Below are 25,724 nucleotides of genomic sequence, written 5' to 3' on the forward strand. Positions count from 1 at the left end.
GTGTAAGGAGACCTATACAGAGGTTTGATTCCTCTTTGGACTGCATTTTGCTCACAGATGAGGGTGAGCCTCTTACATATAAAGAGGCATTATCATGTGAGTTAAAGAAAAAGTGGGAGCTAGTTATGCAAGAAGAAATGAAGTCATTGTATCAAAATGGTACTTAGGACTTGGTTCCATTACCCAAAGATAGAAAATATTTTCCTAACGAATGGGTCTATAAAATCAAGTGTGTGGATGGCAAACCCAAATAAAAAGCCAAGTTTGTGGTTAAGGGCTATATGCAAAAAGAGGGGATTGACTTTGAAGAAGTGCAGGCGACAACTACACGAGGACAACAGTCGTCGGTGCGTGATGGTCCAACGCGTGACGGGACCAACGGGGTGAGGACAGGCCTGACAGGTCAATGGACCCGTCATCCAAATTTTTTTATTCTTTTCTCTTCAAAAAAAATCTCTTTTTTTAACTCCTCTCCTCCAGGCACTCGTGCATACAAGCACAATATACAGATCTGTGCAAAATTGAGCCAGAGATTTGGGCATTTCCCGAATTTGGGGATCTCAACACAGAATTGGACTATTTGACTCAGAAATTGCAAAGTCGGTGCACATTTGCATAGGAATTTTGGGGCTTTTCACATTTTAGTTAAATTCCTTCAATTTCATTGAAATTAGTGCACGCAGGACTTGGAAAATTTGGGGATTTGTCCGTTCGATGCAAACAAGATGCAGCAGTGATATCTGTCTCCGAATTTGCAAGAATTTGTGACATATTGTCCCCGAGATTTGGGGATTTTCATGTACATGTCACATTAAGGTCATAAGTGTGGAATGTGACATTAAAAGGAATATTTAATGTCACATTAAGGTAAATTTAGGGGAACATGCACGAGAATGACCGTCCGGGCTCTTGGGCGCCCGAACGGGGTTAAGGGGAGCCTAGAGAATAAGAGAGTCCAGGAATAGTAGGACTCCAGGAAGTTGACGGCTGGCAAAGAGATTAGCTTGGAGGGCCAGCACTTATCTAGGCGTGGCTGGGAGGTGAAGAACTCTGGTGCTTCCATCATTTTCAAGAAATCTGTCTCCGTCATCTATCATCTATCATTGGTATCAGAGCTGTGAGGATTCCTGAAGGTCTTCAACGGAAGGGCAGTGACGAATTTGCCCGCAGTCTGTTCAGGTGACCAAACGTGACGTGATTCGTCACAGAGAGTAATCGCTGGAGTCGTAATCGCTGGAGTTGCTGGTCATAAAAGACGTCGATAATAATAGACGGGCCGTGAAGAAAACGCGTCGTGAAGAAAAAAACGAAAGTCAGAAGCACCCCGTCCCGTCGCGTGAGAAAACGGGCCGTTAAAGAAAATTAAAAAGAATTCCAGCGCCACGTCACATTAATGTGACCTTCAACGTCATGGCAGAAACGTTACGGGCAGAAACGTTAAGTTACGGGCAGAAAAATAATAAAAACGTGAGGACCAGGGTCGCGAGGACCAACCAGATCAGACGTGGAGCTGCCAGCATCCGCGAGAACTAGATCAGAAGTGGAGCCGCCAGTATCAGATTGCTGTTGACGGGTAAATCCGACTGCTCCTGAGACGGGTAGGACTACGACTGCTATGAGACACGCAGTAAAATATCATACACAACTGAAGCCACAGCCTGCCATTAAAAATCAGGGAAGTATTTTATCTTGTATGCAAATTTCTTATTTTTGCTTTCCAATTCCAGTGTATTAATAGCAGAAAAAGGGAAAGAAAGGGTAATGGAAAGTTCTAGTTCTGGGGATCAACCTATGGTAGATCCCCATGAACCAGACATACAAGAAGAACAATGGGAAGAATTTTTTGCCACGCGAGAGCAATTCGATGATCTTACTGCTCGTGTGCAAACTCAAGGGGTTCAAATGGAATTTTTAACCCAAACACTTACTGAAATAAAATCTCAATTAACTTTATTGTTGGAAAGAGATAAAAATAAGATAGAAACCTCGGATGTCCCATCTTCATCGAAAGATTTAGATGTGACTATGCGAGATCCTAAGGAACCCCAGACTTATCATAAATTGAGGGATAATCCGGTTTTAAAGGATATGAAACCACCTCAATTTTACGAGGAGGAAAAAGATAGGAATAAAGATACAATCTTTAATTTCCTCCAAAAATGGAAAGATTTACATAAATTAAAAAATACCCCACCACATCTCCAAGCACTGGAGGCCAGTTTAACTTTGGGGCCCAAAGCATATAAGTGGTGGCGAACTTTAAAGGAGGCGAATAAAATACCTGAAACTTGGGCTCAATTTGAATCCGTCTTTTTAAAAGAATTTCTTCCTGAAAATGAAATGGAAAGAAATTGGGAAGATTGGGATTATGTCAGACAAAAGGGACGGCCCCTATTGACATATCTGGAGGAATATCGTGAGATAATCCTCAAACTGGAAGGAATTGATGAATTCCAAAAAACAAGAGGATTCATTAGGGGACTGGATAAAGCCTGTAAAAAGGAAGTAAAACGGAGTTTACCTAAGACGCTTGAAGAGGCAATTAAATTTGCATTAATTTATGAAGATAGTACGCGTCCAAGTACACTCACCAGTCTTACTGATATGGAGCCCAAATCTAAGGAATTAGAAACCTCAAAATTTGTGGGCAAATTTAAAAGAAAAATGCCATTTTTCAAGGGTAAAAAACAACCTTTTGAAAAGAAACCATATATGAGGCCAAAGTTAAGTCCTGATGACTTTGATAAGGCCAAAAAAGAAAAATTGTGTTTTAATTGCCTATCCCCTAACCATGCTGCTTGGAATTGCCCTCAAAAGAAAAAGGGGGAAGACAAAGGAAAGGACAAGGGCAAGGGAAAAGAAAAACAAATCCATGTAGTGCAGACCTTAGAATTAAAGGGCCATGAAAAGTATAAATCTTTAGAGGTCTTGCACATGGATATACAACATAAGTGTTGTATGTCAACTTCTTTGTGGCAGCCTACTTTTGGGCCACATGATTTACTTAGAGTACATGGATTGATAGCTGGAAAACGGGTTAGAGTCATGATTGATGACTCTGCCACACATAATTTTATAAATTATGCACTTGTCAAAAAATTGAAACTTCCCCAACAAAACAGTGAGCATCAATATGTTGTTCGTATGATGCAAGGCCAAGACAATAAAATATGGGATACAATGGTATCCAATTTGGAAATCGAGATTCAAGGATATAAAGATAAGCTTGATTTCCAAATAATGAACATGGAAAGAGCTGATATTGCTCTAGGGAGGGAGTGGCTATGGGGATTGGAACCATCCTTAAAACATAGCTATCACCATAATACACTGGAATTTGAAAGGGATGGTAAGACTTTTGTCATTCAAGGTGAACATGAAGTATCTGATAATCCTTTGCTGTGTTCTACTGAAGTTCAGAAGCTGATAAAGAAGGAAGTTTGTGAGGTATATATGCTATGGTCTCTTCCTGTACAGAATACTTTTACTTTCTGTAATATAAAGCAACAATTTTCTTATGTTTGCGAATTGAATGTTAATAATGAATTGAACAGTTTGTTAGATGATTTTAAAGATGTGTTTCCTTCTGATTTACCAAGTGGCCTTCCACCAGATAGGGGTGAAATAAATCACCCAATTGATATAAATAAGGATACACACCCAATTTCAAAACCACCGTATAGGTTAAGTGAAACACAGCATCAAGAAGTTGAGAGACAAATTAAGGATTACCTGGATAAGGGTTTATTCAACCCAGTAATTCACCTTGGGCTTCACCAATTTTATTGGTAAAGAAAAAAGATGGTTCTATGCGACTTTGTGTTTACTATAGAGCACTTAATAAAATAACGGTGAAGAATAAATTTCCTATGCCCAGAATGGAAGATCTTTTTTATCAATTACAAGGGGCAAAATTCTTCACAAAGATAGACTTAAGATCAGGTTATCACCAAATAAGAATTAAGGCACAAGATGTTTCCAAGACGGCATTTCGTACTAGATACGGGCATTATGATTTTTTGGTGATGCCTTTTGGCCTCACTAATGCACCAGCTACCTTTATGAAGCTGATGAATAGTGTTTTACGGCCCTATCTAGGACATTTTGCAGTAGTCTTCTTGGATGATATCTTGATCTTTAGTAAATCAAGAGAAGAACATTTGGAACACTTACAATTAGTATTCCAACTGTTAAGAACACATTCCCTTTATGCGAAGAAAACTAAATGTGAATTCTTTGCACAAGAGGTCAAATATCTAGGGCATATTATCTCGAAAGAGGGAATCAACATGGATCCAAAAAAAGTAAGGGCAATTATTGAATGGCCACCTCCACGGAACTTGGAAGAGCTGCAGATCTTCCTAGGTTTATCTGGATTTTATCATAGATTCATTCGAGATTATGTCAAAATAGCTGTTCCAATGACAGACCAACTTAAAGAGAAAGGGAAAAGTTTTAATTGGGGAACAGACCAAAATGAAAGTTTTCAAAAACTTAAGGTAGCTATTGCTACAGCTCCAGTATTATTAATAGTGGATCCCAATAAACCATTTGTGGTTGAAGCTGATGCCAGTGATAAGGCAATAGGCGCGGTCTTATTACAAGAAGGTCGACCAGTTGCTTTTGAAAGCAAGAAATTAGATCGTGCAAAACAGAATTATTCTGTTTATGAGAGGGAGCTGTATGCAATAGTACATGCAATGAAGAAATGGAGGCACTATTTGTATGGTGCCAAACTTTTGATTTTATCGGATCATGAAAGCATTAAGTGGCTTAATGATCAACCATATTTACACGGGCGTAAAGCCAAATGGGCCGAACTCCTCCAAGAGTTCGACTATGAGATAAGATATAGAAAAGGAAAGTATAATATAGTAGCTGATGCACTCAGCAGAATGCCCATCATTAATGAATTGAGTTTTACTCAGTTCACTTCCAACTTGCTTGAATCTTTAAAAGGAAAATGCCAGGTTGATCCGGCATATTCCAACATATGGGAAGCAATAAAAAATGGGGATCCAAATGAAAGTGCTTCTACTGAGGAAGGAATATCTGAGGATGTTCAACTAGGAAATGGAGCATCAAGGGTTGCTCAAACTGGATTCAAGTGGAAGAATTTTACCATTGATAATGGTTATTTACTCTACAAGGGTAGGGTATGTGTCCCGAAAGATATAGAAATAAGGCGCCAGATACTCTTTGAGTGTCATGATACCCCTAGTGCGGGACATCCAGGAGTTAATAAGACTTATAGTCTTATTAAAAGGCAGTTCTATTGGCCTAGAATGAATAAGGACGTCCTTGACTATGTGGTCAAATGTAATAAATGCCAGATTAATAAAGCTGAAAATTTAAAAATGGGAGGACTTCTCCATCCATTAGAAATTCCTTCGGGAAAATGGGAGAGTATCTCCATGGACTTTATTGTTGCTCTACCTAGAACACAGAGGGGGCACGACTCTGTGTGGGTAATTGTGGATAGGTTAACCAAAATGGCTAGGTTTATTCCAACTTCAACTGATGTTAAAACACCAGAATTGGCTAGATTGTTCATAGAGAACATATACCGATTGTATGGCCTTCCGACAAATATAGTTTCTGATCAGGATAGAAAATTTGATAGCCATTTTTGGCGTGCGGTATTTAGGAAATTGGATACTAAACTTAGCATGAGTACGGCGGATCACCCGCAAACAAATGGGCAAACTGAAAGGATTAACCAAATTCTTGAAGATATGCTTAGGGCATATGTAAGTAAAAGGCAAACTAATTGGGAAGAGTATTTACCGATAGCAGAGTTTGCATATAACAGTGCCAAACACTCTTCCACTGGATATAGTCCATTTATGTTGATGTATGGGTTTCAGCCCAGAGCTCCTTTTGCAGTAGGACTGCATAAGGAAAAGGTTCAGGCAGCTAAAGATTTTTTGGAGGATATGAATAATATGTTAAAATTTGCTCAAGAAAATATTAAAAAGGCTCAAAATCGAGCTAGAGCATATGCAGATCCTCACCGAAGAGACATCTCCTTTGAAGAAGGAGAATTGATCTATCTTAAGGTGCCTGAACAAACTAAAACTATGAAAAAGAGACATTGTCCAAAGCTTTCACCAAGGTATTGTGGTCCTTTCATAATACTTAAAAGGGTGGGAGAATTGGCTTACAAGCTCCAACTACCTGCTGGTAGTAAAATACATCCAGTTTTTCATATAAGCAAACTAAGGAAGAAGCTGGGTGATTTGGATAATCTAATTTTAAATGATGATATTGAGGAGTTATTCTATGACCAATCTAATCCACATGAACCAGAAAAAATATTAAATGTTAGTAATAGACGAACGAGGAATACTATTTATCAAGAATGTTTGGTTAAGTGGAAAGATTGTTCAGAAGAAAGCTCAACATGGGAGCGAGTAAGTACTTTAAAGAAAAGGTTTCCCGATTTACAGTTAGACCTTCCAAATATCGTTTTCGAGGACGAAACCGATTCTTAAGGGGAAGGAAATGTGACATTAATGTGACATTAAAAGTGATATTTAATGTCACATTAAGGTCATAAGTGTGGAATGTGACATTAAAAGGGATATTTAATGTCACATTAAGGTAAATTTAGGGGAACATGCACGAGAATGACCGTCCGGGCTCTTGGGCGCCCGAACGGGGTTAAGGGGAGCCTAGAGAATAAGAGAGTCCAGGAATAGTAGGACTCCAGGAAGTTGACGGCTGGCAAAGAGATTAGCTTGGAGGGCCAGCACTTATCTAGGCGTGGCTAGGAGGTGAAGAAATCTGGTGCTTTCATCATTTTCAAGAAATCTGTCTCCGTCATCTATCATCTATCACCAGGACAGCATGCTGAAAATGGAAATTTGTAGGAATAGCCAGCAAACAATGACCATTCGGTTAGGAGATCGTCTAGGGCTACTAGACAACCTGACAGGTTTGTTCCCGGTGCAATTAATGTGGCTGAGTATGTCATGTTGACAGACTGTGGTCAACCGTCTTGCTTCAAGGAAGCAACAGACAGACAAGACACCAAGAAATGGTATAAAGCCATGCTGCCGAAGATGGAATCTCTTAAAAAAAATGGCACTTGGGACTTGGTAGTGCCTCAAGGGCAAAAAACCCTTCCATGCAAATGGGTTTACAAGATGAAGGTCACTTCTCGTTCCTCACCAAAGTAAAAGCAAGATTGGTTGCAAAAGGGTACAAGCAGGAGCATGGAATTGACTTTGATGAGATTTTCTCTCCTGTAGTCAAGATGACTACATTGAGAACCATTTGGGCTTGGTTGCAGTTGAAGATGTGGAACTCATGCAGATGGAAGTAAAGACTGCATTTTTACATGGTGATCTGCATGAAGACATATATGCAGCAGCCTGAAGGGTTTGTTGTACAAGGGAAAGAGAAAATGGTATGTAAACTCAAAAGGAGTTTGTATGGGCTGAAACAAGCACCAAGAGAATGGTACCATAAGTTTGATATATTCATGCAATCCCAAGGTTTTCATAGAAGTCAAGTGGATCACTGCTTGTACACCAAGAAGGCAGCAAATGGCATCCTGATTATCTTGGTTTTGTTTATTGATAACATGCCGATTGCTGGTAGGGATACTCATGCCTTGGATTCATTGAAGCAAAGTCTTCATGGCAGCTTTGATATGAAGGATCTGGGTGATACAAATCACATTCTTGGCAAGCGAATACTCAAAGATAGATCGAAAGGCTTACTCTATCTATCTCAGCAGGAGTATATCTCCAAAGTTTTGCAACGTTTCAATATGGATGGGGGAAAAACAATTGGGGTTCCATTGCCTCCATATGTGAAACTCAGTGCAGAGGATAGCCCAACATCTGATGATGAGAAGGCTGAAATGGCCAAGATACCATATGCTTCAGTTGTTGGCAATTTGATGTATGCTATGGTTGCTACACGTCCTGATATTGCCTTTGCAGTGGGAGTGGTTAGCAGATACATGGCAACCCCTGGCAAGAAGCATTGGGATGCAGTGAAAGGTATTATGAGATACCTCAAAGGCACAAAGGAATTGTGCATCTGCTTTGGAAAGCAGAAGGCATCTCTTGTCGGCTTTCAGATGCAAACTATGCTGGTCATGCGGACTGCAGGAAGTCCACTTCTAGGTATGTGTTTACTTTCACAAGAGGAGTAGTCTCTTGGATCTCCACGCTACAAAAGTGTGTTGCATTGTCTACTACAGAGGCAGAGTATGTGGCTGCCACTAAGGCATGCAAGGAGGCTTTATGGCTTTCACGTTTGGTGGGAGAACTTGGCATCTCAGAGTTACCTGTTCTCCATTGTGATAGTCAGAGTGCTATCATGCTAGCACGAAATCCTGTCTTTCATGCAAAGACAAAGCACATACAAGTGAAGTACCACTTCATTAAAGATGTACTTGACAACAAGAGAATTGAGCTTGTCAAAGTGCATACAGATGATAACCCTGCAGACCTTCTCACAAAGGTTCTTCCAACAGAGCGGTTTGCTCATTGCCGACAGATGATGGGAGTTGGATAGATATATTTATTTCAGCTTTGTACATACTTAGACTTAGCTGATTCTTTTTTCCTCTTAAGGCACATTGCCTTTAGATGGGAGGTTGTTGGGAATAAAGGGCCATCGTGCCTTTTATATGTGCACGGGTGTGAACGCACCCTTAGCACATTGTACTTTCATATATATATCTATCTAAAAACCTAAAGTGGTGCACTCGTCATTGTATCTAAAAACATGTTCACTCTCTACTCTGCTCTCTCGCACTCTCTCTGTCTCTCTCACTGCATGTAATGACTGCCAGCCTCGAAATCTCCGTGCCTAATCGAATTCTACATGTGTTTCTTTAGCTAAGGCATCCCAAGGATGATTAGATTTGTGGAATTGGATATTACATTAAAGCATACACAAGATTTGTGATCGCCAAGAGTTACCATGAGTGGTCGGGTTTCCTTGATAATATCTCCAAATGCTAGAGGTCTTCCATCCACAACTTCAACTGTTGCAAGATTGGTCTTTTAAAGTATTGAAATCCGGTATCTATTCACAAAGCCATCATCAATGAAACATGCAGAGGTCCCTTAATCGACCAAGGCTTTGAGAGAAAAGATCTTTCTCGACAAGATCATTTGGACTGTAACAAGGAAAGTTTCCATGGGTGTGGCTAGGATCAAGTGACCTTTTCTAATATCAAGGTTTGGTTTTACGGTCTCATTTACAACTGGACATCCTCTTTTTCCTTCTCAAGGATAATTGCAACTCTTGGGGTTCTTACCCTCTTATTTGGGCAATTTAGGACAATGTGTCCAAGGTTTCCATAAGATAAGCGTAGATGATTCTCTCTTTGTCTTTGCTTTTCTTGTTAGTTTAAGGGCTGGAATTCGGTATTATCTACTTGCATCGATTCAAGCTTAGTTTCTTCTCTAATTGGATCTCTGATTGGGGCCGGGTTTCATTAGGAAGGCCTTAATTTTTCTCGCATTTCTTACTTCCTCTCGAACAATCTATTATCACACTAGATGGCTTGCATAATATAATCATTGAGTGCTTTTACCTCAAGCATAGTGAGCATGAGGTTCTTGATGTCATCATGAAGGCCTCATTTGAATTGGCTGATAAAATACTCTCATGCCAAGTGAGGTCACAGATTAATTGCCTAAATTCAGATACATAAGCCAAGGCAATTACCTTGTCGTAGCTTCCAAAGTTTTATTTTTGCTACTTAGTCAATGTCTACATCTCTGAATGTGAAGGTGAGCTTGCAAAGAAATCCCTCATAGTTATGAAGTATTGATATATTCTTTTCTAAGATTGGGACAAACCATAATAAAGCTTGACCACAAAGCAAAGTCCCAATGAATTCCACCTTGAAAGCATCATCTGGATGCCTTTACGGTTACACGCGGATGTAGAGCTATACTTGATGCAAGAATCCCCTAAACTTAGAACAGTCACCATTGAACTTCTCTAGCATGCTAATCTTAGGTTCTTTTGTTCGGAGTTGATAAACATGTGGAATCATCTAATCACATGCTCTGTTGTTTTCCAAGTCTCGGAGCTAGTCTTGCATCTCTTGAAGCGCAAGGCCTAGATGCATAGAGTGTTCTATTTGAAGTTGCGCTTATTGTTCATTTAAGTTTTGAATTTATTGTTGGAGATTTTAAAGGGAGGCCACAATTCTTTCAAGGGTCACCTCCATGGTACTCAATAGGGCTAGAAAGTAGTCTTGCTAAACATTTATGTGATCACTAGACCGTGCTCGAGAGATTGGTTTAGATGCAAGATTTGTTACAAGAATTCTGATTACAAGATAATCCCACATAGGGGCACAAGGTACAATGATAACTTAGCAAGATACGAAAAATCCCACAACTCGGAACCGTAGGTATAAACAACAGGATTCGATAGGACAGTAAGGATCCCATAACTCGAGACCGGTATGGATACAAGATATCAAGATCTCCCTCAACGGGGATGAACAAGATACAAGGCTGTACTAGACAAGATCTCGTACTACAAGATTACAAGGAGACGAGACAACAAGAGTATAATGGAAGACAAGACAAAACTAGATACCATGACTAGACAAGAACTAGAATTGGAACTCAAAGTTACTTGCTTGGAGGTCTCAACTCCGTGAGCTCCCAAGATTGGCATTAGCAAGACTGAGGAGCTCTATGGCAAGCCCCTCCTTTTATAAGTATTAGAGAGCGACTAAAGATCTTTTAGAATGTTCCATGATGACATCATCGATGATGCAAGCAATGCCATGGCATATCTTCTAGAAGGTTCCATGATGACATGGCAAGGGTAGGTTTGCATAGTTGGCTCAAGAATGTCCTGTTAAGGCTGCATTCGTATGGAATGTGGATTCATATGGCATGAGCAAGAATTAATCCATACACTTGATCATGGCATGTCCATAACACCTTTGGGGCCTTAAGGTTTTTTTTAAAACACACAAGCTTATTTCTCATGGCTCAATTTTGGGCCTCAAAGAGGAGATTGAGCTAAAATTGCATTAGCATGACTTAAAAGAACCCCAAAGCATGCTTAGTTCATGAAGAGACATTATTTTAAAAAGAAACGCGATCCTAGAGAGTTACTGTGTCCCACCTGCAAAACCCTAATTTGGATGTCCCAAACTTTCTAAAAATAGACATGCAATCCACCACTCTCCCTCAATCTCGTTTTTGCAATTTTCAAGAGTTGTACCTCTACTGTCCACACCCCGTTTACAAAGGACATCACAAGCAGAACTTCCCATCGTAGTCTACATCTATCTAACGCCTGATTCTAGCCTCTTCCACCTATCGCCTACCTCTTGGAGCTATCGCCATCATCAAGAAGCTTGCATCTACTACTGTCAAGTCTCACACATTGTCACCATCATCTACATCCAATCACCATCAATAGAAGTTGTCACCATCATCATCCTACTTGAATCTACTATCAATCTCTCCGCTCGAGTAGCCGTCATCAACATCTACACTATCACTATCAATTTCCACCTATCATCCAACATCAATCAATATACATTTGCCTATTCCACACAATTGCCAAGTTTTCTCTCTCCTTTGCAATAAGTGTTTGCTGCATATTTTCTCTCATATTACCTATATGCATCAAATCAACCTCTCGCTGCATTTATTGTTGTTTGATACACGTATACTAGTTTGCATCATTACAAGATCCATTCGGAGTACGACACACTCTCCAACTCATAACCCTTGCCTTGATCCCAGAGATACAAGAGTTCAAGATTCGGTATTCACTGCATAGTTTGTTTGCGGCATGAGCACTATATATTCAATAGTCATTCACTTCATTATTCATTGTGTTCACTATCTTTGAGTTATCCTAACCCTAACTATGTTCTGTATTTATCAATTTGTGCTTTGTTGTATGATTGTCTTTATATTTTCTGTGTTTGGAGCATTTCTTCACAGGGACGACTCTACAACCATAAAAGTGGTAGCCTATGTTCATCCTAGTGAGGACCGTTGTCTTTGGCCTTAGCATCTTGCTTATCACATTTTATTTGAGACACTAACTTCTTTTAAACCTCAAAAAGTGTTGCTTGCATGTCATGAATGCAATGCAACCTTGGAGTTGTTCTCAACATCTCCAAATATCACTCTCAACTCACCTCACTCCCTTTCCTCAAGAGAGACATTTAACGCCCCTTTGTAGCATATTCAATATATCAGCATTCATTCTTTGTTTGTTCTTCTAAGTTCTCTTCATCATCAACCACATTACACTCCCTGTTTGCCATACACTCTACATTTCTCTATCTATGCTCAAGCTACTCTCTGTGTTTGCCATACACTGCATTTCTCTATATTTACATTCCATATCTTTAAAATAAAAATAAAAGCCACAAGCTCCTTTTCAAAAAACTAAAAGTTCTCTAAGATTGGAAGCAAAAGCTAGACAATGTTTACAATGACTGCTTAAGTTGAAATCTTCTTCTTTTTTGTCCTCTGGCTCGCCCAACCCTTTTTCATTAACCCGTTTCAACTTAAATTCAAACCCATCCCCTTTGTCTGTAATTTTGTGGTCATATAAAGTTTGGATTGAGAAATAATATTAACAATATCATGAGTACAAAAAACATACATACATATTGACCAAAATTTTCTTTTTGGATAATGGCTTTTTCTTCTTCTTATTGTATAGCCCAAATCACAAGGACCAAGAGAATAAAGTGGTTGATGGGGGGTGACGATGGTGGACAATACCAATGCTTAGGGCACTAGATGACTTTGAAACATAAAATGAGCTTTTTCAAGATCTCTATTTGTTTCAAAACAGAGCAGCCCCTTTGATTCAATTAACTCGCCTCCTAGAAGCACATAGGCTCCTTGATTGGCTCTTTTTATTGGGTGCCTTTGACTCCTAGAAGCAAATAGGCTTCTTCCTTATTATGCGTTGGGCTTCTCAGTTATTTCTAGTTCGAGAATTTGCTCAAAATACATTGATTCTCCTCTTGAAATCTTTGGAGAGCTTGAAGTACAGCAGTCTGCTCTTCAATTGAGATCTCTATAATGCTAAAGGATGAAAATCACTCACCATGGAAGTAGCAAAACGCACTACTGGTTTAGGGCTGGAGCAAAAACTACCAAGAACAAACACTAGTGGCTTAAGATACAAAGATTGAGCAATGATTACACATTGCTACCAAAGAATTGCATGTTTCTGTCTTGAATACAAAGAACTGTTTCATCTGTCTATTGTACAGCCATGAGCCCTTCAATTTGATGGAAACTCTCTAACAATCTCTGACTGGAAAAAAGTGGACATAGAGCTGACACTGATAAGCATGATTGTGCTTCATATGAAAACAGTTAGCTGAGTGAAGCTATGAAAAAAAACATATTTGCTTTCCTTGAAAACCACCTGCATAGAGGCTGAGTAGGGCTCCTTTGCTTTGGTACTTCGACCTTTCCTCAGCTTGATTCGTACTCTTCCAATGTTAAAACCATGGACACTCTGTTTTGCAACTACCTCTCCGTTTTGCTGAATGATAACCACCTATCAAACATGCAATCACTTTCTTTCTTTAGAATTCACATAATGGCCACCTACAACCAGTCTAGAGGACCAATCCGTAACCTAGACCCAAAGTTTGAAGATACCTGAAATTCAGCACCACCTTTTCTGACAAGTGCTTCCACATAATTCCCCAAACCTGGAGCTGCACACATTGCAAGTTGTGCAGTGAATTCCAAGCTGAAAAGATGCAACTTGATTGCAATAAACAGACTCAAATTATAATGCCAGTAAGATGACTTGAATTTCAACCCTAAAACCTACATGTGATAGACTTAACTTCTAGCATGGCCACAATCTCTCCTTGATTTCAAATAGTAATAGACACTTTTTTGCTTAAAGCCATTTATGTATTTAATTACCAAGTCTGTTTCTGAACAAACAGTACAACTTCTTGCAAAAAGTGGTGACACAAAATATTCATTAAATTTGGCAATATTGCCTTGGTGAAGACATGCAAGACAGCCTCATGCCACTAACGACTAGTAGCTATCCATATGGCTGAGCCATAAGCTTCCTACAGCTTTAATTGCTCCGCTTGCATGTGTGCACATGTGTGAATGAGAGATCTTTGACCTGAAGCAAGGCATCCAACATACCTGGATCAACAGTCCCATGAGAGGAAACCATGTACAATTCACCATTTGGCAATTTGATCTCTGTTTTCAAGTACCTTCCCACATCAAACGGCTCAGGTGCATATTGTGGCTTTGTAGCACCTAAAAACAGGAAAAATCCTCAATTTCTAATCACAAAAAACAAAACCATGGAATGGTCAACAAAGGGAACAAGAGAAAATACCTGAAATGAGTTCAGTTTTGTTGCCTTCTGGAGATATCCGATGCCATTGGAATTTGCACTGTGAAACATCTATGGAGCTTTCATCCATGAAAACCACTTGCAAGCACGATCCCAATGATTCGACACCCTCCAAGTGACAAACCTTATTTTTTTCCACATCACATGTCCGCATAGCATCCAACTACAGTACAGCAAAGTTGGACTGTTCAGGAAGTTGTTGACAAGTTAAATAGAACTGAGATAGCAAGATACAGTGCATTAGCAATGCTGAAAATGTCACCCCACAATTATTGAGAATGTATGTGATAATAGCTGATTTGAAGGGTCCAACTAGCATCAAGGAGCCCTCCCTTCGATCAAGAATACTGAGGAGGAGCCAAGAATAGCAAGCAGACATTGACCTCACTCATTTGAGATCCAGACTAAAAACAATAAAATCCAGCAGCTTCCTGCAACCGCAACTTTCACATTCCATCTTGAAATTGTTATGTGACTACATGATCAATATGCTAATGGCCATGACTTGTGCCCTCTAAACCAGTATATGACCCATACATGGTAGGGTCTACCAAAGCCAAGTGCCAACATGCAAAACTTAAGTCATCTGAGTTCCTAACTACAAACTATACTTATAGGTGTGGAGAAGATCTTTCATTGCACAAATCCACAGTTACAACTTGTGTTATGTAAACAATACAACAGCTAACAAGCAATACTGTATGCACACTAACTCACTGTCCATGCATGAGTTGTGTTAAAAATGAATAATAAAGCTTACACATGATACTGCATGTACACAAGCTTTTCACCAAAAAAAAAAACAAAAAAACACACAAGGATAAAAAGTGAACCAATTGCCCCTCAATTTTGCTTAATAGGAGGTGGGGAAAGAAGCATCTCCATTAAGCCCTAGTCCAGCCGCTTGCGTAAGTATGGAAGACACACTTTGATTGCTATATTTGATACAAGGAAGAAAGTATTTAGTACACCCCATGGCCTACCTAGCTGTAGTTCACAACCAAATGTGTGGTATAGTGTGCTGCTTGCATAACAAAGCAATCAAAGCATGTGATTTGAGATGATGGAATGGAAGGATAGTGCACTAGAAGCACATCACTTGCACTAAAGACTTGGAGGAACGTATTACCATATGAGGTTAGTTCTAATATATCACTTGTTTCCATCATAGTTGTTAGGTACAAAAGGTACAATGCAGTATGATATCATATCATATGGTACTAAAAGGTACCTTAACATTATCTAAGATACAATACAATAAAAGTGTGTTTTTATTAAATATAGAAATTAAAAAGTCGATTATTTTGGATAACAAAGGATAGAACACATGTTTAAAGACAAAATAACAATGCCATGGTCACAAGACGAGTCCGAGAGGGTAACAATGTTAGCAGATATTAGTCAGCTCATGGTGTGAGTCTGTGTGCAGAGGCTGGGCATTTTATGTAGCATTTTATGCAGTATTTTATGGCACATTTTAGTGGCCATTTATGATGTATTATTTAGCATTTGTTGCTGGCCAACCAGCATTAAATGCTGGCCGACTGCATTTTATGCTCCCCACTTTTTGTGGTTATTTATAGGGCTTCTCCTCCACAGTCTTTAGTGCTTCAGCCATCAGTGGAGATCCTTCTGGGAGAGAGGAGCCGGTGCTGAGGAGCCCACGCAGCCAGTGACTCACCGTTGTATGCTGCTGTCTCGTGTTCGATATGGATTCCATTTCCCGAGCATACATCTGAGTTCTCATCTGTCTACTGTGTTCATTCTTTCTTTCTTTCTTCTATCTTGTGTTTCAGCATTTATTTCAGCATATTCTTCACGCTTCCATTGCTGCACCACTTCTGACATGGTATCAGATTTCAGGCTGCAACCTATTTGTGCTGTGTTTTCTTGCTGTTTTCAGGATTTACACCCTTCTTGCTGATCAGGCGGCTGTCCTTCCTGCTGGCGACTGCTGATTTGCTGCTGGCGACAGTGTTTCAGCATTTGCGTTTTGCGTTTTTCTGGACAGATTTGCGTTTACTGCTGTTCCACTCTTTGCTGCCCGTGTTTTCTTCATCAACCTGCTGGCAACAGTCTTTAGCCCCTGTTTCTTCAGTTTGCAGCCTGTGTTTTGCTGTTTACAGCATTATTTTTGCCTGTTTTTCTGATTATTCAGGCCGTTTTTGCTGTTTTTGGCAGTTTTAACCTGATTTTTTCGCTTTGTGCAGCAGCTTTTGGCTTATTTTGGTCAGCCTTTGGGTTATATTGCATGTGAACTCACTATTTTTGGTGTTTTTTGGTTGCGTTTTGGCTGTGCTCACTCTCTCAACGACCCTCTTTTCTTCTACTTCTCTTCTTATCCTCTCCATATGGCTCCTCCGTGCACTTCCTACAAGCTCCCCCCGGAGTTTGATGGAGTGGCCAATGCTTTGCGGGCGCAGACATCATCGACTCCTGTCAGTTTTACACATATGACCTCGATGCTTCTTGAGCATGAGGCATCCTTGAGATTACAGGGGCGGCTTCCGACATATTATGGAGGTGAGGCTTATGTAGCTTCAGAGAGGGGTGACGGGAAGAAGAAGTCGAAGGCCCAGTGTTACCACTGTGGCAAGAAGGGACATTTGCGGAAGGACTGCAAGAAGTTAGCGGCTTCCAAGAAGAAGGCGCAGAAGACGAAGCGGGATGCTGACTCTACCGATGAGTCTTCTCCTTCATCAGACTCCGACTCCGATCCTCCGACCAAGGAGAAGTCCAAGGCGCGGAAGGGATCCTCTTCTTCGGATCACGGGAAGGGCTTGGTGGCCCCTTCCTCGGCTGCTTTCTAGTGGTGGTGATGAGGTCATCCCTCACGACTCTCTTGTGCCAGAGAGGGAGTGTGAGCGGGTGTTGGTGGGGCTGCAGTGCCTCATCTATATTTTGATATAGATGCACAGGATCCAGAGAGGGATGTCCCTGACGCATCGACGGTATCTGGCAGTGAAATCCTAGAGACTGGAGTTGATTTCTGGGTTCATGATGAGGTTTCTTCTTGACAGAGAGCGAGAGGCTTTCATCTGGAGCTCACATGAGGGGACACTTTGGTGGTTTGGCCAAAGGCGGGGAATCCATGGTCACATGTTCAGAGACATGTTTGGCAGATTGGCTTTGTATGTCCTGAGTGACATAGGTGACATTACACAGAGAGCTGCTATGAGTCTTCTCTATTTTCCGGTGTTGTTGGTACGATCGACATCGACATCAGATACTCTCCGAGGCTTCTTGGTGGTGGGCTGGCCACTCACCGCTTGGACATCCATGGTCCTTCTGGTGTTTATTTGTTGTGTAGTTTATGATTCTCCATCATTGTACTATTTCATTGTATCCGATCACACATGATCTGAGAGAGGGTGTTAGCAGATATTAGTCAGCTCATGGTGTGAGTCTGTGTGCAGAGGCTGGGCATTTTATGTAGCATTTTATGCAGTATTTTATGGCACATTTTAGTGGCCATTTATGATGTATTATTTAGCATTTGTTGCTGGCCGACCAGTATTAAATGCTGGCCGACTGCATTTTATGCTCCCCACTTTTTGTGGTTATTTATAGGGCTTCTCCTCCACAGTCTTTAGTGCTTCAGCCATCAGTGGAGATCCTTCTGGGAGAGAGGAGCCGGTGCTGAGGAGCCCACGCAGCCAGTGACTCACCATTGTATGCTGCTGTCTCGTGTTCGATATGGATTCCATTTCCCGAACATACATCTGAGTTCTCATCTGTCTACTGTGTTCATTCTTTCTTTCTTTCTTCTGTCTTGTGTTTCAGCATTTATTTCAGCATATTCTTCACGCTTCCATTGCTGCACCACTTCTGACAAACAAACCAATAACTCTATGGCATATACCTCATGCGCAACGTGTGAGAAATAAATGTAAGCTCTACAAATGGATGGGGAGAGAGGCCTCAAATGAGCTATCACTATCATCATCAATCTCATCCACATTGGAATGCTCATCAGGAGAGTTCAAAGATGACTCCTTGCAAGCTCATCCTCATTGATGAGGATACCATCATCATCAAATGACAACTCCCTAGGCAATAGGGCATCATCACAAGGTATGGGATTGGAGCTACTAGAGCCCCGCTTCAAATATGTCTACATGCAACTCCCCGTTGATGTTGAAGGGTGCCAAATGATCAAGCCCTTGCCACCCTTCTCATCCTCATCAAGCTACTAGGGACCCACCTTAAATATATCTCTATGAAATTCCCTGTTGATTCAAGGAATCAAGGATGCCAAATGATCAAGGCCTTTCCACCACATACCTCAACTCCTCACCACATCCACATTGACTCCAAGCTCTGTAAGTGTCGGCTGCCATGAGCTTATCCATAAAGCTCTATGACAACCATCTTCTCATCCTCATCAAGCTTGTGATACAAACTATGAAAGAGTTGCCTGTGAACTAGAATCTGTCAACATTCACCTACACAAAGGTTTAAAGTTTTAAGATTAGCAAAGAATAAGAGTCTTGGCAAATGCACATTGCAAACATGAAGTTGAAAAGTAAACTTAAGATTTGAAACTTATCTACTTGGAACTATCCATGCTAAGCATCCTTCGCATCATCTACAAGTTAATGCGGCACTAAAATAGTCATTCTAACTATTGTGTGCTAAATCCTTGTGAGAATGAGAGAATAGGAACTCCAATTTCTTTAACATGCATCCAAAACGCAAGCTTGGGCTAGGCCTCTCATGGCTATGGGTTGAAGAGTCTCAATTGCATAGCCAAAATTTTGCCACCAAAACAAAAGCTTTACAAGTTAATCCCCCCTCCAACAAGCAAGAGAAGCAAATGTCACATACCTTCCCTAATCAACATAGCACCCATAGGTTATCCTAGCTCTTTATAAAGGAGGATGAGTGGCCACAATGGTTGACTTGCAAATTCCTAGTGCAAAGAGAAGCCTATGGAGTAGGTGTCAGAGTGCAGCAATGCGAAGCGTAGGACAAAGACTGAGAGAGTGAACACACACAGAGAGAGAGAGAGAGAGAGAGAGAGAGATAAAAGGAGACAATGTAAACGCAAAAAGTCTGCAGTGTAGTATGCTATATAAGAGTGCAGAAACATACACGGGGGCAGAGGAAATATCGGCATGTGTCTCCGACTTGATGACCTCGATCTCCGTCAGCCCGAGCACAGTCAGTCACAACCAATAGATCTCAAGATCAGAATCTGAATAATGGAGTGTGCCACAAACTGGCTATAAATAGCCAACAAAATAGGAAATGCCAGAACCAAGTCGGCTACATTAAATGCAGCCGACTGCAGTAAAACTGTCCGACTGCAGACAGACGTCCGACTGCAGCTGCTGATGTGGCATCCATACTGTGCTGACGTGGCACTCTGTCGTACTCTGCTGATGTGTCCTCTGCGCTGACATGGCACTCTGCCGTACTGCTGCCCACAGAGAAACCCTAAACCAGCCTGTCCAGGGGATGACTCTACCTCTAACAGTAGGAAAAGTTGTATTTAAACTCCACCATTTGCGAATCAACTTGGCGATGCTATCCAAGACCTCCATCTACTATCAAACGATATAATGCACCACCAACATGAAAGCTCTAAAACACTGATCATTTGAATTTGGGTAGTATGGTGTTGGAGTCCCAATGTTTAAGCTTTAAAGTCCCAAATCCAAATTCTGCTAAAATGGCATCCCTCCTCCGTCTTTTTCTCTATGGCACCCAACAAAAGTTTAAGACAGCTGAGCACAGCCATCATGAAAGACAACTTTAGACATTGCAAGAGAGATGGAGAGGGCATCATTTTTCTCTCTTTTTCCATATTCCTTTTTTCTGTCTTTTCTTTTCGAGGGAGAGAGAGAGAGAGAGAGAGAGAGAGAGAGAGAGAGAGAAGGGGCACAACCACATTGCCCATCTGCAAGGCCTTCTTCATTGGCATTGGCAATTTAACATTGTTTAGTATGCAGGCATCCTTTCCAGGGATATTTGCTTTCTTGGCATGCTGCAGTTTCTTCAGTTTCCTTGTCAGTGATAAAGTTTAATTGTGACACCTGTATTGTCAGTCATATGGTTCACTTGTATTCCATGTTTCTGGTGATTGATACAATTACCCTTTATGGAAAGGAAAAAAGGGAGAAGGGGAAAAGAGGGGCAGTATATGCTGCTGTGAAAGTTCTCTTCCTCAGAAGCCATCATCTGCAAATGTCAGGCTTGATTCTCGTCAGAGTCTGAAATTGTGATTGCTCCACAAAAATCTGGGATTCTATAGCTGGAACACGACCATTCAACTGGAAAAACAGGCTTCAACGGCTACAACCAATCCAGGGCCACCGTTACGGCAAAGAATGCAATGTCGGTTAAAATGCAGTTGCTTGAGACAAGCTACTTGGAGGATTCAGATGAAAAATGCAGCAAATGGCAAAAACAAGCTGCTCCAGAGTCTCCTGCTCCAAAAAATAGCTAGTTTTTTCTGAGAACTAACTGATTTAAAGCTGAAAACAGTAAATTTCTGGCAAAGGAAATCGCCAACTTTCAAAAAATGCATTGGCAGAAACCATACAGTCTTGCTGATTCTGCATTTTCAGAGATGCTAAGGGCAGGCATGACCTTCACTTCTCACCTTATTTAACATTTTCCATCACCCCATGGATAGGGTATTTCCTGCCATTGTCCATGGTATATTTGGCTCAGCAGACAAACTTATATTTTATTGTCTTTGCCAAGAGCACCCTAAAGGATACAGTCAAGGCATGATTATATTTGAGAACTTTGCACGAGTCTTAACACAAGAGTCAGTGCATGGTAAAGCAATGCATAGCAGAAATTACTTTACGCACTAGAATACATACATCATCAGCTCTGCACATACCTCTTTCCGAAGCATTGAAACTTCAACAGTTTTCTGAACAAGTTGCTGTCTTAGTCCCTCCAGCTCATGCTCCATATCCATTGCCTATTGAGAATGAATAGAAGGCAATAAAAAGTGTCATGAGTCATAGAACCTTCCACCAAAAGCAAACTTAGAACTATGCAGGAACTTACTCTCATATGAGAGATTTTATGTCCAAACATACAGAACAGGAAAAGACTTTCATTATGTGGAAGAATAATATCAGTTAATTAATCACCTTACTTGACTCGTGCAACATCTTTATCCTTCTTGCTTCCTGTACTTCTCGTCTCATATCTTCCAGCTCCTTATGTTATGTAAAAGCAGTTTAGATACACGAGAAGGCCAAAACAGATTCTGCTATAAAAACAGAAATAAAAATAACCAGTGAAAGATTTAACACCTGCTGGTTTAAAACACCATGGAAGCACTCCTTCTCAACCAGTCCATCTTCAATTCTCCTGACAGCAGCACGTGCAGACTCAATCTCTGCCAGGGCGACTGCTCGAGCCTCTTCCACCATTCTCTTAGCATCATCAGATGCCTGAAAAATACATGGACATGAAATATTTCTCAAAAACTGCAATAAAAACCCAAAGTTGAAATAACCAGCACCGTGATTTCAGTCTCTCAACAAGCCTATTCAAGTTTATCAGCAATGTGATGTAAAACATGCTGAAAAGCTAGAAAAAGATGTCCAATTTTTTCAACAGAGATGACTAGTTAAAAGCAATTTATAAGGAGAGGCATCTTCATTTAAGGCAGAAGACAAAACAATTTCTTCACTTGTGGAATAAAAGCCAGAAATTAACATATTCAACCCTGAACCAAAATATATATTGCTTCTCTTTGCACTATTACACCATAATAATAAGCAAAGAAAGCAGAGTTCTGGCTTCCTTCTAGCATGATTGACAGAAACAGTATCTGGTTTGCTACAATTGGAGATGTAACATACTTGTTTAAAAAGGGCAGCTAGTTTTCTAACTTCCAATTTCTCTTGAGCCAGCTCTGCCTCCCTTTGACCCATTTGCACCGATAAGGCTTCCACCTACAAATATGCACATTGCACAACTGTGTCAATCAGGTTACTGCAAGTCAAAACATTATAGAGCACTTCTGAAGCATAACATCCCCAGAAAATAGGAGTCTATACATGTAAACAAGGGGATTAACAAGTGCTTCATGCAGTTGTGAATTAACTGTGAAATAATTAATCTTTGAATGTGGCATAAAGGTTTGAAAGCAGGACTCGGAGTTTGATTATTTGTGTCCCTTGCAGTATCATGTAACACAATCACATTGATCATGGAGCATATGCACTCACAGCAGTTAGAGCTTCTTCTGCATCATCTTTGTTACGCCCTGCAACCCTACCCTGTAATGCCTCAATAACTTCGCGAAGCTTCTGAAGGAGAGCTTGCTGGCCCAATGAAGTCGCCTCTCTGATCCGTACCTGGAGCAAGGACATTCAAAAATTATGTCGCATGTAAGAGACAACAATAATGCACCTCTGATAGATGTTTACACAAATTTCCGGGGGTCGTCCTATAAATTCCCAGGGTGAACTCTCACAACATATGAAGCTAATAAGGAGTATTGTTGCCATACATCTTCAGACAGCTTAGCTACAGCAGCCTGTGCGGCAGCCTGCCCTCTTTCGAATTTGCTGGCAAGGTCGCGAACGGAGAACTCCCTCTGCTGCTCCAGAAGTTGGGCTGCTTCCTTGGTGGCGAGGTCGTGGTGGGCGGACGAAGGGGAGGGAGGCTCTTCCTCATCGTCCATGGTGTCGCTGTGGAGCCCAACTTTGCCATAGCTTGGGAATCGATCGAGCACAAAGGAGACATCGGCCGCGACGCCCTGGGTGCAGCTGCGGTGCATTGTGATTCCTGTGTCGCTCTTGTTGTGTTTGCTTTTGTATTCTATCAAAAAATAAACCAGTACCTGTACTTGGGTTGTTTTGAGGGGATGGATAGCAGGGTTGGGAGGTCTAAGCAGGGTCTGGAAGCTGCACAGGGAACTTGGGCCAGCATGACAGAGCTTGTTGGGAGTGGGCGCATAAGATTGGTAGGTAGGAGCCGGGCATGGCGATCAGAGAAAAAGCCCGAAATTGGCTCGCAAGCAAGCAAGCCAGAAGCAAGAGCTGGTATAGACGAAGACACTCTACCCTCTCTAGGAAAGCTTAAGGAAGGGCAACAGAGACACAGACACAGAGAGAGAGAGAGAGAGAGAGAGAGAGAGAGAGAGAGCGAGCGAGCGCGAGAGAGAGCGCGCGCGTCTGAGTGTGCCTGCCTTGGGAGTCCAGTTCGTAGCAGTCTAGTTAGTAGAGAAATGTTTGTTTTTTTCCTAATTTATTTATTTCTTTTTTTTGTTCTTCTGACGAGAAAAGAGGGGAAAAAAAAAGGTGAATCTTTTTGTCCCCACACGTCAGTCATGGACCCCACTTTTTGAATTGAATCTCAGGCTCGGCCATTCACAAGCGACCCGCCCGGGCTCAAACGTCTCGGGTTGTGCACGGCCCAAACATATACCTATTGGTATTTGGTCCCCTTATATGCTATTGGGCGCACCCTTTTTTGGCCTCCGGCCTCCCTCTTTAAGAATCTGCCATTGGGCACACCCACTTTTTGACTATGGCCTCCCTCTTCAAGAATCTGCTCGGCAAGCAAGTTTTAGTTGGTGCGAGTCTAGCACTACATAGACCAGGTGTTGGGTGCCTTCTACACTTGTGTGGCCATCCATTATTTCCCCATTTTATGCGAAACCTAGTGGAGTGTGGGTGGACTTTGGTTGCCAAAAAGAAACTTAGTGGGATCCCTTGGAGCTATTCATGCGAGGGGTGTTCCAAAAGAGGGGTTTTTAAAAAGCTTCCATTTTTCCTTGGGTTCTCACATGAGGGGTTTTTCTTTAACCCTGTCTATTACAAAAATGGAGAACTTTGGCCTCTGGAAAAGTTCCCCCCTTCTGAATGCCCTCCTCTCTGTGTTTCCTACTCGTGCTTGAAATGTACCCACTGGTTGCCACCTTAAGAAGTAGCCATTTTGCCATGTAGCCATTTGCTTTAAGGCCTACTTCTTTCTCCATTCATCCTACATTATACTCTCTTCCATGTGCATACTCAGCAGAAAAGAAAACAATCCCACCATACTAAGCAACACCACCTACTTAGCTCTTAGCTACAATGCAAGCACATCAGTCTATGCAGTCCACACAGGAGTCCACATCCATAACTACAGCTCTTTAACATTAATTAGATTGGACCAACAATAAAATATTGCTAAAGGGAAGACATTATTGATCCATTCCAATAAAGCCATTACAAAGACTAAGCAAAAGAAAAAACTACTCCACCATATTGAGTAGTATCCCCTGCTCAATTCTTGCCTTCTATGCAAGCACTTCACTCTATGCATTCCACATACACAACTATAGGTCTTTAAGATTACTTAAAGCAAGCCTACAATAAAATACTATTGCGGAAAATGTTTGGAGGATACCTTTTAGGGAAGCGAACATGTAAACATTTTGTGCAACACAGTGAGAAAGCATATGTACTTGCAACATGTAGTTTCTGTGTCATGTACATTAAGGTTCCATCCACTACAATATTGCACCTCTAGGAATGTTGTAACAACTTGTGTCTCTCACTATTTGACTGGGATACTTTTGCAAATGTTTATGTAATCCCAATGCTACTACGTAAAAAATGGAGCTATGAGTTTGACGTGGAATGTAACCGAAAATGGTTTTTTAGCAAAATGCCATTGCAAATACAACCTACCATGTGCATCAACAATATGCAAATGCTAGCAAGCAATTAAAGATTTCAAATATTACAATGCCAATACTATGTGATATATAGTGTATTCACAATATATGCTAGAAGAATGAAAAATAAATAGAATTATAGAAGTAAGCATGTAATCATACACCATGTGGAATAGCGTTAAGGGTTGTGACTACATTACTTCCACATCATGTTTGTTCAATAAATTGTGGAGACATTCTGTTGCAAGAAAAAAAACATAGAAATTAGTTAAATTGAAATAAAAATCTCATTACACAACATAACTTGACTAGTGGAATTTCTACATATGTGCAATGAGAGTGAAGGGAGGTGAGCCCTGAAGTGGAAGCACGAGCGGGAGCAATAGCTATGGTGGAAGGAGCAAGAGCAAGAGAGAGACACACACACAATGTGGGAACTCTAACAATCACAATGTGTGACCAGCCTTCCCTTTATTCAAATGTCACTGAAAGAATAAAGAATGAAGTGACTGTGATGGGTGCCTGCCACCTACAATGTGCATGTGAGGGTATTGTTAGTGTAGTAATACACGGGCAGCTAGGCAGAGGCGCCTTTACCCCCAACAAGCTCCCACTTAAAGGTGAATCTACATCAATGAGGAGTGAAAAGAAAAAAAAGAAAAGATAGTACTACACACACACACACACACACACACAA

The 25,724-nt window shown here is 41.0% G+C and overlaps 1 protein-coding gene across 2 annotated transcripts in view; it reads right to left on the reverse strand.

Annotated features, from left to right (window-relative positions):
• The window catches only part of SCAB1 (plectin-like protein), a 39,690-nt gene extending 16,128 nt beyond the window's left edge, over positions 1-23,562 (reverse strand). Inside the window, exons 1-10 of one of the 2 annotated variants that reach the window (XM_087696483.1) lie at positions 22,871-23,560; positions 22,587-22,715; positions 22,218-22,310; positions 21,663-21,803; positions 21,498-21,566; positions 21,239-21,322; positions 14,365-14,545; positions 14,163-14,282; positions 13,650-13,708; positions 13,411-13,545 (exon numbers count right to left, since the gene is read on the reverse strand). In XM_087696483.1, the coding sequence (XP_087552609.1) occupies positions 13,411-13,545; positions 13,650-13,708; positions 14,163-14,282; positions 14,365-14,545; positions 21,239-21,322; positions 21,498-21,566; positions 21,663-21,803; positions 22,218-22,310; positions 22,587-22,715; positions 22,871-23,140 (1,281 nt within the window). In that variant the 5' untranslated portion in view covers positions 23,141-23,560. Of the gene's footprint in view, positions 1-13,410; positions 13,546-13,649; positions 13,709-14,162; positions 14,283-14,364; positions 14,546-21,238; positions 21,323-21,497; positions 21,567-21,662; positions 21,804-22,217; positions 22,311-22,586; positions 22,716-22,870 lie in introns of both variants that reach the window. The other variant, XM_087696484.1, reaches the window with a different exon arrangement.
• Between the last annotated feature and the right edge of the window lie 2,162 nt (positions 23,563-25,724).

This window comes from Lygodium microphyllum, chromosome 16, assembly GCF_053477565.2.
Source record: "Lygodium microphyllum isolate KBCC chromosome 16, Lygodium_microphyllum_v1.1.10, whole genome shotgun sequence".
Lineage (NCBI taxonomy): Eukaryota > Viridiplantae > Streptophyta > Polypodiopsida > Schizaeales > Lygodiaceae > Lygodium > Lygodium microphyllum.